This window comes from Chanodichthys erythropterus, chromosome 18 (assembly GCF_024489055.1).
Source record: "Chanodichthys erythropterus isolate Z2021 chromosome 18, ASM2448905v1, whole genome shotgun sequence".
Classification (NCBI taxonomy): Eukaryota; Metazoa; Chordata; class Actinopteri; order Cypriniformes; family Xenocyprididae; genus Chanodichthys; species Chanodichthys erythropterus.
The window spans coordinates 22,398,898-22,412,876 of record NC_090238.1 but is presented as its reverse complement, the minus strand read 5'-3'; the positions used below and the strand labels follow the sequence as shown (position 1 = coordinate 22,412,876).

The window sequence follows — 13,979 nt, the reverse complement described above, 5'->3', positions numbered from 1 at the left end:
TGGGTCATTCTAAACCATTTGTAAACGGAATCCTGGGTTATCTTGCTTCACGTTTCACATGGCTCATAATTTACCCGGGATTGACAATTAATCCTGGGTACTCATAAAGTGACGTTTCACATAGTACATTCCTATACCCTGGCTTAACGTTCTTATTTGCATATTTGTGGTGTCAGTGTCATTGATTGGATGAACACAGCACACAACCTGTTTACATAGGTCTACAGAATAGACATTTCAGACATTTCAAGAATGAAACAGTCTGTTTTTCACTCAAATTGTCGTGGTTTCTGTAAGCATTTGACATTTTTCCTGTCAAACGCTTAATTTACTGTTTATATACAACACGCAGTGTTTCTGTGACCGTCTAAAGCACATAAATATAAGTACCCGATTGGTTGTCTGTTGCAAAGCGTCTGGCTGTAATGTAACACCACATTGTTTCACACTACTGTTTCACACAGTTTGGCACCGCAAAGGGGTTAACACCTGGGTGTTTATAACCCCAGGTAAAAATCGGTGCTAACCCCGCTTCTGAATTACAAGTGTGAAACGTTTCTTTACCCGGGGTTAAAGGTGGTGTTTAGAATGACGATAACCAGGGGTTAAGCACAGTGTGAATAGCCCTTATGTGTATCTAATGACAGTAGCAATTCCATACTTGCTCTGCTGCAGCAGAGTGTGTAGCAGATGTAGTCCGCCAAGACCAAGTACACTGCGCTCCAAAAGTTTGGAAACACCCTAGAAAAGTGGGGTTTTGGACAATATTGGCATGAATCCTTTTTAATTTGTGATAATTTTGCACTGATAAGGTACAAAAAAACTACGGAATAATATTTTATTACATAAACAGTTTATACATAGAAAAAACTTAAATGTTTGATTCATCAAAATATCCACCATTAGCAGCTATCTGACCTAAACTGGGTTTTAATTGGTTCATTGTATTCTAAACTTAACTGGCAATCAATTGTTGAAGCTATTAAGGTGTGCTGACCCAAAAATCTTTCACAAACCTGGACCAAGTTTAAACCAGTAACCAGGCATCACAGCTGGCATGTCTGACTTTGACATATATATGTTGCCATTATTATGTAATTAAAATTAAAATTATTATTGCTGGTCTTCAATGATAATGTCAAGTTACTATTTGGACCAAAAAATGATAAGGATTTATGCTGATATCAAACCAAAACCACACTTTGCCAGGGGTGTTTCCAAACTTTTGGAGGGCAGTGTATATTAGCAAAGTCATATCCATTTACATGCTAAAACTATTATGAGAGCTGTTGACTGAAATGGATATATCCCAAATCTGATATGCAAAATGGCCAACACTCAAAAAAATGAATTATTGGATTTACTTAAAAAAGAAGTGTCAAGTGTCAATTTACTTAACAATGTTATGTTTATTACGTAAGGTGAACACATTTATTGACTTAAAGGTACAGTATGTAGGATTTCTGTCCGCTAGAGGTCGCTAGAGGCCTATTCAAAACAAAGGCGTAGCTTGATTACGCCAAGTTTGAGCGCGGAATCTTGGGACATGTGGTCTTCACCTCAACGGATGGTCCAAAAGAGTAGGGATAGGACTCGGGAAGAAATTAGCACCTTTACTACATTACTGTAGTATGAAGCAGAGCAGGACTGAGGCTACGTCCACACAAAGCCGGACCTTACCCTAAATCGATCTTTTTTTTTCCTCGTCTCAAAAAATATCTGCGTCCACATGAAACCACTGAAACGACTCAAACTGATGTAGTATACATGCCAGACCATAATGTGGCGCTGTAATTCTGTCACAGAAATGCACTTAAAGCAGCGAAGAAGACTTGGAGCATGCGCATAAACCTTGCGCGCTGAATACAAACTATATCAAAGCTTAAATAACACTTTATTTTGGCTCAGTAGCTTCTGCAGCATGAACACAAGGATGTAGAGTCTGCTATTGTTGGTGCTGTTTTGTGGTGTTAGCGCGTCTGACTAGGGTCGACACGTGGGGTGATGATATCATCGTTTCAGAAAATATACGGATTGCCCCGTCCACACGAAAACGCAAAGACAGCGTTTTCAAATTTTTCCACTCTGGGACCCGGTTTCAAAAAATAGCGGTTTCACCTTTTGAAAACGGCAGATCCCTGTGGACAAAACCGCTATCTGATAAAAAATTTGTGCATATTCACAGAAAAGCGTCTCCATGTGGACGGGGCCTGAGTGTTGTGGGAGCTGAACGAGGCCACTGGAGCAATTGCGCAACACACGCCACACGAGTAGCGGAACTTTTATTATGACACAGTCGCCGGCGCTGCTTCCGCTTTTCCGGTCATGAGTATGAGGTAACACAGCTCTGTTTATCATATTAGATACGTTTGAGTGTGTTGAAAATTATGTTATAACGTTACTCTGTGCGTTTGTTCGGTGGCTGCTGTGAGACACTTGTTTGAGACACACTTCAGTAAGATAGATCGATTTTAGAATACTAAATAACTAGTATTTTATCATATCAAATACTGGAAGGCTTGTGTTGATAAATGGCATGCAATGCATAATGGTAACCACAAAATTCAAATACATTACAGAAACTCATCTAAATGTCCAACATAACTGAACATCAAACACCAACATAAACTAACAACATCTTTCACTTTACTGAAAACACGTAAAATAACACTTTAATCCCTAAATTTTCTCTCATGCTGTCCCTTGCAAAGCATGCTGGAAACTACGGATCCAATGCCCAGTTATGTCAACATTAATTTGTGCGTTTCACTCAACAAATTAAATTGACTGAACAAACATTTGACAATACTCATTTTTAGTAGAAACAACTCAGTTAAATTAAGTTTTTTAAGTAATGTGAACAAGGATGGTTTGAGTAAAACTAACAACAGTGAAAGTTCTTTTTTTTTTTTGAGTGAAAAAAATAAAAAAACTAAATCTTTAGAATTATTGTTATAATTTTTCTATTTTTATGAGCTGAGTTGTCAATAAAAAGTAGTTCAACTTCGAGCTGTTTTTGAATGCATTGCTTTCACTGGCCAAGGGCATGATTAAATGCATTAATTTTTATTGCTTTTTATATAAAATGATATTAATTGTACTTAATTAACACATTAAATTGACAGCCCTAATTATTTTTATAACCACAGTCTCATGGCCAACCAAATTTATGTTTACTGTCATGCCAATGAAGCATACTGGGAGGCTGACACAGAGAGACAGAGGTACAGGACACGTGTACCGGTGTGTATGTGTGCATCTGAGCACATTAGTGTGTGATATGTCCCTGAGCTGCCATTCCCAGCAGCCCCTCACTTTTCCAGAGCATCTCCCTTTCTGCATGTGGTTTTCACAGAGACATGGAGGCTGGCTCTGGGGAGGACAGTGCAAGTCTACGTGTGATGAGACGGCTAAATCACGAGAGAGAGGAGACAGCTGGAGCATTCTGACCATGTCCGCCCAACGGGAACATCATATCCACAGAGTCATGCTGTTTCCCTCCTGTGGTTTGAGTATAAACGACAGGACGAGTCTAAACACAGCATGAGAAAGCATCTTGCTAAAGAATCACACTAATGTTTAAAAATACTTAGCCAGACACACTCACACAAGACCGAGCAGAAGTGAATAACACACACGCACGACAGACAGGAGGGTGGCTGCTGCAGGGTGTGCAGAGTTGCATGCTGGCCAACTGAAGTTAGTCAAACAGGGTGTTCACCTTTTCAGTGTCAATACCGTGGGACATGGACCAGGTGGAGGCGATGTAATCCATAACCCTCTCGCTCAGGCCTTTGGGCACCTGGTACAGCTTGAGGAAGTCCCGCACGCTGTTAAGCATCTCGTGATAGCGGTTAGTGTTGGCATACATCTGCTGGAAGATAGTTGTCACATTACCGAATATGGTGGCATAAAGGAGAGCTATAAGAAAGAGAGAGAAAGGGAGAAATAAACTTTTTGGATTAAGTGACAACACAGAGGAGGCACAGAATTATTGAAATAAATCCCAAATATAATGTTAATTATATACATATGGTGGTCTTCAGATGCCTAAAACCACATTAAATATTTAAAGTAATTTTTTTCATACAAATAGAAAAAAAAAAAAGATTGCAAGTAAGAAAATGAAAGAAGCCTCAAATAACCTATTTATTTAAACAGATATAGATACACTAGTTAAGTTAATATTTTTATTCAGCAAGGACACATTAAATTGATCAAAGTGACAGAGGCTGTTACATAAGATTACATAAAGTTTCAAATGCTGTTTTTACTTTCTATTTATCAAAGAATCTATATAAAAACATTACGCAGCACAACTGTGCTTTCGCCATTTAAAATAATAAGAAATGTTTTGGAAACTTCTGTAATTTCTGAAGTATAATGTGACACCGAAGACTGGAGTAATGATGCTGAAAATATGGCTTTAAAATGTATTGAAAATTAATATATTATATAAAAATATATTATAAATTGCAATTATAAATGCATGCAATCTTTGTGAGCATAGGATGACTTCTGTCAATCATAAAAAAAACCTCAATGACCCCAAACATTTGAAAGGTGTGTGTGTGTGTGTGTGTTCTGCATCTGACATGCATTGTGTAGTTAGCAGTTACAAAAGCTACATGGAAAAAAATATTATAGAAGTTACCAGCTTCAGAAGAGAGAGAGACAGTGATGATGATGATGATAAATGACAGAGTGAATTGTGAATGAGTGAAAGCACAGGACAGAAAGAAGAAAATTCAATAAAGGCTAGTGATTGTCTCTTTCAAACTGAATTAGTTGGCTTGTAATGGCTCTGCACACAGAAGGAAATCTAATTACGCATGTACGGACTCTAGGTGTATGTGTGTCTGTGTGAGTGCGAGTCTCCGCCTAAATACCTTCAGATAAGAATTATGAGCTGCCATTACTCCACACTCATGTCTGTCTCATAACCTCAGGAAACACTGGCATGATTTATTAAGGGTATGGTTCATATACAAATAAAAGTTCTGTCATCATTTACTCACCCTCATGTCATTCCAAACCTGTATGCTGTTATTTATTTTTGTGGAACACAGAGAGAATATTTGCACAGCTCTTTCTGTAGAATGACAGTTTGTAGTGAACATTTGTAGTGATTCATGCTCTACTATTATTCCAAATCTCTTGAAGTATCTTCTTAAAGTTTTGTGTGAGAAACAGAAACAAATTGTCATTATTTTTAGTCATAATCTTCCCCTCCAGTGAGCTATTAACTGAAGAGCCGGAGTCAGCCTGATTTGTGAACTCGATCAACTGGCTCCAAAGAACTATTCATTCACATATCGGACCATTCTGGTTCTCGGGTTCAGCTCACTGACTCAATTGACCGCTTTTAGTGTGTTTTTGTTGTTGTTTTTGACAGATGGTCACTATGTAACAAAAAGATCTTTGTAAAGGTTCTTAAAAATACTCCTTTTGTGTTCCACAGAAGAAAAAAAATAGAGTAAATGATGACTGAATGAGGAATTGTTTTATTTTTGGGTGAACTTTCTTGAATTAAAAAAGCTCAAATTTGATCAAACAATAATTTCAGCTATTTATCTCTTTAAAGTCGGCACAAAATGGAAATTGCAATAGTCTTTTCTTCCCTATTATGGCGTATATATGAGTAAAATGACTTCTCAAACCATTTTGTCCATCATGACTTGATTGGATCATCGTCGTTTGCTGTTGCTGTCATCTCATGTGAGCTTGTGCCGAGAAACGTCATCAGAAAAGAGATTTTGTTGCACAAGAGAAGTTATTTTGATAAAAGATTATGAGGGCACATTAATAAAAAATGTGTTTATAATGATCATTTATAATAAACACTGTGACTTTAACTAGTCATTTATAATAATACTGTCATTTAAAGTTTCCAAACTACTGCAGATGTTGATGTTGAAAAAAGTTCAAGGCTTTTTATTACTTGTCAACTACACTGCTGCCATTTTTCTGGGACCCCAGCCATTATTATTAGAGTGTACAAGTCTTGTATGTGTGTGAAATCGGTGATGTACAGATATGCAGTGTGACAGTCTGCTGATCTGGGGACAGATTTGGCTCCAGGGTGACAAGAATGTGGAATGGAGCTGACAGCGACTTTCCTACTGAAAACTTGAGCACACATACAGACACACACCCTACATGGTCTGACACGATACATAGGACACAGACACGTACAGATGTATCAATGTGTGAGGTCACAGGGTGGGCGTTTGTTCACCCTGCAATCTCAAAGTTCAACTTTAACTGCTTTCACGGTTCAACATGAACTGTCCTGTCGAATCAAACGCACACACTCACATCGGTTTTTAATTGCAGAGATAGATGAATATTCATTAACAAATTAACAAATAAGTGAGCCAGGCAGTTCATTACACACCCTCGCTTTACATTAACATGGCTAATGTACGCTTTTTAATGGTGTGAGTGTGACTGAGAGAGTGTTGGTATTTCTTGAGTGTTTTGATCTTTGAAATTGCATGGATTGCCTAGGCAGCTCTTGACTGAATGATGTGATATAAACACATGGTTATTTTTCATATCATGTGTTTAAATTGTTCTGATGTTTTCAGATGTGCTGTCAAGTTGATATTTATAAAATATTAAATTTACTTTATGGGCCCTATCATACACCCAGCGCAATGCGACGCCAAGCGCACCACAAGTGTTTTTTGCTATAGTTTTAGCCCGAAAAGTTATCATTTTCACTTCCAGCTCCACATAGCAAATGCACTCGTGCCTATATGTTCGCCCATGGGCGTGCTGTTCTGAAAACGGGGTGTGTTAAAGGTGCCCTAGATTGTTTTTTTTACAAGATGTTATATACGTCTAAAATGTCCCCTGAATGTGTCTGTGAAGTTGCAGCTCAAAATACCCCATAGATTTTTTTTTTATTAATTTTTTTAACTGCCTATTTTGGGGCATCATTAACTATGCACTGATTTTTTCAGCACGGCCCCTTTAAGAGATGCGCCCCCTCTGCCCCACAAGCTCTCAACTATATATACATCGCATAAACAAAGTTCACACAGCTAATATAACCCTCAAATGGATCTTTACAAGATGTTCGTCATGCATGCTGTATGCATGCTTCGAATTATGTGAGTAAAGTATTTATTTAGATGGTTACGTTTGATTCTGTGTGAGTTTGAGGCTATGCTCTGTGGCTAAAGCTAACATTACACACTGTTGGAGAGATTTATAAAGAATGAAGTTGTGTTTATGAATTATACAGACTGCAAGTGTATAAAAATGAAAATAGCAACGACTCTCGTCTCCGTGAATACAGTAAGAAACGATGGTAACTTTAACCACATTTAACAGTACATTAGCAACATGCTAATGAAACATTTAGAAAGACAATTTACAAATATCACTAAAAATATCATGATATCATGGATCATGTCAGTTATTATTGCTCCATCTGCCATTTTTCGCTGTTGTTCTTGCTTGCTTACCTTGTCTGTGCACAGATCTAGCCGTTAATACTGCCTTTCCTTGTCTAATGCGTCGAATGGGCTGGCATTATGCAAATATTGGGGTCATACATATTAATGATCCCGACTGTTACGTAACAGTCGGTGTTATGTTGAGATCCGAGTGTTTTCCGGAAGTCTTTTAAACAAATGAGATTTACATAAGAAGGAGGAAGCAATGGGGTTTGAAACTCACTGTATGTCTTTTCCAAGTACTGAACTCTTGTTATTCAACTATGCCGAGGTAAATTCAAATTCTGATTCTAGGGCACCTTTAAGGCGCATTGTTGGCGCATTGCTATTTTGAGGCAACTGAAAACGAATGTGTCATTGACCAGCAAAAACCTGATCTACAGTCAATAGCGCAGAATTTATTTATCTATTTATTTGTTATTTTAAGGGCGCGTTAGTAATATGCACCTATAGGTGGGTGCACAATGCTTGGTACACACACAGGGATGTGCAGCAGCACACAAACATGCCGAATATTACAAAAAAAAAAGGATTACAATGTAAAAGATTTTTATTGTGTACATAAAGATAAAAATGTCATAATGGATTGTCATTGCATGTATCGGAATTACCTATTTGTAGTAATGACGAATGAAATTGGCAGGGTTGAGGGTGTCTATATTCTGCCATGTAAATAGCAATCCGCCATGGTGCAAGAGCACCTGGCATTTAAAGGGAATGGGAGACTCTGATTGGTTTATTGCACATTACGCCCAAATTAAGGGGTTTTCACACCTATGAATCATTTGTTTTGTTCTGAAACAGGGACTAAATTTGTTTGCTTTCATTTTTAAATTTGTTTGCTTTCACACCGCAACATTTCAAAGCTCAAATATAAGGTAGCATTCTTGCATTGAGAAGCATTTTAAGATCAAGAGGTGCTCATTTGTTTTCAAATACAGTAACTAATGTGCTCACTCACAGCATCAGACACTGCTGCTTTTTATATAACACATTTCCCGTTATGAATATTTGTATAATTTGGTTTGTTGGTCCGTTGGGTCAGCTTGCTTTCACGTCTCAAGCGAACCGCTCTAGAGTTCATTTGCTTTGCTCCATCAGGCTGAAACCACCTCGTTCAGGCGGTCTCGGAGCGGTTGTTTTGGTGAGGATCTGAGCGCTATTGTTGTGTTCACATATGCCTAAATGAAACGAACCAAGGGAGAAAATGAACCAGGTTCCAAAACAAAGGCTAACGCTGCATTCACACGGGGTGTCAGCGTCAGTGCTTGACGGAGGGTGTGTCTGAAGCTTGTGTTGACGCGACTGTTATAGTAATAACAGCCAATCAGAAGCATTAATGCCGGCGCCCCGTGTGAATGCAGCGCTAGAGACTATAGCCTTTTGGACACATTTTTTCTGTCGTTAAACTAGCAAAAGTGGTTTCGGACACCTACTCCATGCGCTTCAGACCATGTGCTTAGATTGTTAAAATAGGGCCCTATTTGTTAACTTTATCTTTAACAGAGAAATTTCAACAGAGAATAACCAGACAATAATCAGTGAGTTGAACTCAAGAACCAGATCAGTCCAATTCATGAATATCTGAATCATTCAAACCTGTTTTTCAACTGAATTGAAATAGCTACTTCTTTAATAAACTCTCATTAATATGGAAATCAGTTCTGCAGTGGATTTTTTAGTGAACAATTAACTAAAATTTAGTCATTTCGTCAAGCAAAGACTTGCACAGATGTCATGTGGAGTTCTGTTATGATGTTTCATTGTCATTTTAAAGCTTGACAGCCCCAGTCTTTATCCACATTCATTGTTATAAAAAAAGAATGTCCAGAATATTTTTCACAAATTCACTTTTTGTGTTCCACTAGATTAGAATGACAGGAGGGGTGAATAAATGATAACAGAATTTTCATTTTTGGGCGTACTCTCCCTTTGAGGTTTTCAGTGCAGAGAGAGAGAAAAAAAAAAAGAAATTTGTCTTTTTACTGTCTATTATCTTGTGCAGCTCTCAACAGTAAGGTCACTTTTTAACATTACTCTTAAAAGTAGATATTTTTCATAATATCTTTCACTATGACAGATCAAAATATGATTGAATAGGTTACTGGTTTCCAACCCTGGTCCCGGAAGACTCCCAATAGTACACATTTTGGATGTCTCTCTAGTCTGACACAACAATTTCAGGTCTTGAAACCTCTTTTAATGAGCTGATGGGTTGAATCAGGTGTGTTTGATTAGGGAGACATGCAAAATGTGCAGTGTTGGACCACTAGAATAGGATACTGATCACTAAAACTATGACTGACACATTAAAATCCCTCAATCCACTTTCTGCCTCCTCTCTCTTTCACACTCTCATTTGCTGTTCCCCTTAGCACAGCTAAAGCTGAGGTTTCATGAATTTAACATCTTTTCTAAAAATAGTCACATTCAGGTTATTCTGTTCCTTCCGAAGTATACAACAACTCAAACCAGGAAACAGCATAAAGAGCATGTGATTTAGAGTGGAAACAATGGCACAGAACCACATTAATCTTACTTGCCTTCATAAAGCACTCTTAAATCCATCAAACAATCTGTGTTTGTGCTCGTGGGCTTTGTGTGTGCTCTGTTTAAAACATGCAAGCACACAAGTGCAAGTCATTAGAAAAAGAGCAAAAATCAGCATTAAACCCCAGGGGGACTGTCATGTGACTGTACTGTAAAGCAGGACTCGTTAGCAGAAACTTATATATTTTTCACAAAGATTTGCAGCCCTGATGTTTTTCCACCTGCTCCGTTCATTAGAAAAGTAATGCAGCAATTGTCTTGGCATGACATATTCATAACACTGTTTTGGTAAAAGACGAAACATCTTGCAGTCTGATGGAGAGAGAGAGGGGTAGTGGTAGAGCGAAGAAAAACATGGGGTGGAGGAGATAAGCCTGTGTTAGTGTAATTTGATTAGAGCAGATGATTAATTGTACTGCCAGCATTATACTTGTGCTCTTCCCTCCATCGCTCCCCCTCTCTTTCTCTTTATCACTCATTTGCTTTGACTACACAATATACAGTATAGCTTTGTTTCAAATCAATTCAAATGGTGAATACTTAATACTGACAGTAACAAACAATATAATTTATATCAAAGACTATAGAATAACACAAGACGTGTCACTCGTATTGTTTTGAATGGGAGAAAGTGTAACGCGCAATATGGCGGAATAAATCCCCGCCTTCTAAATAAGAGCCAATCGGCAACTGGTAAAGTCATAGCGTCACTGCAGCGGCCGTTTGAAGCACCGGTTTCTATAGAAACAGTCAGACGCGCACCTCCGAAATGAGGCACAAGAGCGCATTAGCGCATCCAGCATAAAAATACAGGTTTTTTTGTCATGATTTGAGCGTTTGGAAAAAAAAATCTATGAGACAGTTGTTGTCAGATTTCATTGGTGATTTCAAATATGAAATTTAATCGAAAGCTTGGCAAACAGCTTTGGAGCTGCAGGATGCCCGAGAGGCGTTTCAAAGATGGCCGCCGAGTGAAATGACTTGTCTTAAAGGGACTTTGTTTATATTCAAGTAAATCATATTCAAAATCTAAAATTTATGATCTCTCAGATAACTAGATGTGCATTTTCTGAAGAAAATACTAGTGCTTGAATCGCAGCAATATTAAAGCTTTGGGTAAGTTGAAGTTTTAGGCTTTTTCTGTAGAAAATTAATTGCTGTCAAAAGTGCCGGTACATTGGTGGCAAGTCGGTACCTACATATTAAAAATGTTATGCCTTTCTGCATTGCCGACAGTACCGGATCTTCCGAGCGCCTTAGAAGAGTGTGTCAAGGGCTTCTATTCATAATGTGTTTTTGTAGCGTTGAGCATTGCATCCAATCACAGAAACGTTTGTTGAGTGCGTAAACGCAATGGCCAATCAGAGCCGTTTAAGTGAGTCAGAATCCTAAAGGATTAGTTCACTTTCAAATGAAAATGATCCCAAGCTTTACTCACCCTCAAGCCATCCTAGGTGTATATGACTTTCTTCTTTCTAATGAACACATTCTGATATATTTTAATAAATATCCTGGCTTTATAATGGCAGTGAACAGGGGTCACGAGTATGTGCTTCCATCCACATCCATCCATCATAAACATACTCCAAATGGCTCTGGGGGGTTAATAAAGGCCTTCTGAAGCGAAGCGATGCATTTGTGTAAAAAAAATCCATATTTAACAAGTTATGAAGTAAAATATCTAGCTTCCGCCAGAACGCCTTCCGTATTCAAGTTACGAAGAAAGTATAAACTGTCGTTGCTTCAGTTACACTTTTTCCCTAAGTTGAATAGGGAAGGCGTAGGACGTAGTATAAGCTTTTTGAACTGCAAGAGTTTTACACTTTCTTCGTACGTTGAATACGGAAAGTGGTCTGACACAAGCTAGGTATTTTACTATAGATATTTTTTTTACACAGTATAGACAGATTTTTAGATTATAACAAGAGCTTTCACTCAGGTAGTGAGCTTGTGCCATGGCTGACCTTAAGTGATATCAGCTTTATTGATTATAAAGGAAGCACTCTTGCTCAGATTCTGTATATAATTAATTTAATATTTTTATTGTCAAATAGTTAAATAACTATTGAATGAAAATAGTTACAATACTTTTTGCTATGGTACCGAAATTGACACTGAGAACCAATTTTACTGGTATTGGTACCAACTTTTGTGATCATGAGAACCAGCACATGTCATATTTTTCAGTCATCTGCACAGTGCACACAATCATTAACATTAATGCAACATTGTTTTTGCAATGTAAAGTTAGCGATGATTAAATAGATAAGATAGAAACAGATAATAGAAAAGACTGATCACGATTGAGTAGAATTCTGTATGCAAATATTATGATCACAAACACGTTCAGTTATATTTTGAACAGAGGCTGTATAAGTTATTGGAAAACTGCAATTTAGATTACAAAACTATATTAAATCTCTAAAATTCAGATGTAATATTCATCTATTCCTCACTGATATTTATCATTCATCACTAATTCAATAGAAATCATCTCACAAATGAAACCAACAATTCAGCCCTAATACTGACCCATAAAAAATTCAGAGCTCTCTCATATTCTAATCAGCCATAACTAATGCATCCTTGCCATGACTGATAGCATCATTTAATCTGTTTGTTCAGAAGCACCAATTATCCTCATTAGGTACTGCACTCATTAATAAGAGTCTGTGTCTTTAATGGATTGTTTAGGGTTGTTTATATGTATACTGTCTTATTGTCAACATTATTGAGGTTTCTGTGATAAGTATTGAGGATCTATAGAAGAGAACATCAGGAACTAACAGCATGTCTTCCAGAGGTCGCTAACCATGGCTTTTATATACAGATAAACACTTTTCAAGACAGTAAATACATGATTGAGATGATGTATGCCTGTATTGCCTCTGAATTTGCCTCTGAATAGCGCTGGCTCCGTGGGCGTGGCCGCATTAGCAGATAATGAGCTGAAACACGGACTTCTAACATGTGTCTCTTTTCATACAGATTACATAAACACAGAATTTTTGTTTTCGATATGACTTACATGATTTAAAACCTGACATTTCAACGTGTCTTTAGACATAAGTCTAATTTTTTTGTGATTAGTATTCACTAAGTTATAGTTCATTTTCTAAGAACTTTCAGATTAAACTTTGTTCAGAGGGAGAGGACAGATCATGCATCATTTTAGTTTTCTTTATTTTCAAAAAGCACAACATTTTGTTTTTACTCTGAGTGTATACAAATAAAAGAAGATATTCTATAGTTTCAATTGATATATTACTTATGTCTCTATGACAAAAAATGACAATGAGTATTTTAAGTCTGTTTTGCTGCAATGTGAAAAAACCCCTGCAAAACGCGCCGGCGCGTTTTTTCCCCTGAAATGCTGAAACTACTGTTTATACAACACGTGGTGTTTCTGTGACTGTCCAAAGCACGTGAATATGAGTACATTCACACTGTACAAGTTTGGCACCACAATGTGGGGTTAACACCTCAAAAGTGGTGCTAACCCTGTTCTAGAGCAGGGTTTCGTAACACCAGGTGCTAATCCCGCTTCTAAATTACAAGTTTCTTTTCCCCGTTTCTTTAACCGGGGTTAAAGTGTGAAAAGTCCTCACGTGTGTCTATTTGTTGTGTTTGTTCTTTGACTATGTCTGCGAATGAGCGAGGGGTAACAGAAAGAGAGAAAGAAAGAGGGGAAGAGGAAAAGAAAGTGTATTTGATCAGATGAAACGGGTCCTTGTCAAAAGATTCCCTGTGGCTGTGACTCCATTACAGGAACATGTGACAGAATATTTAATATCTTGACATCTCTGCTTTCCAATTGAACTTGCATCACTGCCTACAAAGGGCCATGTGATGGCAAGGTGAGCGAGAGCTCTTTCCATTTCACGTTTGCAAACACTGTAAATCCGTATCACTGTCAGTTGAAAGGTTAGGATTCCGGGGAATTTGGCCAAGTTAAATTGATTA

General features: G+C 37.6%; 1 protein-coding gene across 1 annotated transcript in view; it reads right to left on the bottom strand.

Annotated features, from left to right (window-relative positions):
• kcnh1a (potassium voltage-gated channel, subfamily H (eag-related), member 1a) overlaps positions 1-13,979 on the bottom strand; it is a 63,381-nt gene that overhangs the window by 23,519 nt on the left and 25,883 nt on the right. The window contains exon 8 of the mRNA XM_067367326.1: positions 3,722-3,921. Coding sequence (XP_067223427.1) covers positions 3,722-3,921 — 200 coding nt within the window. The remainder of the gene's footprint in view (positions 1-3,721; positions 3,922-13,979) is intronic.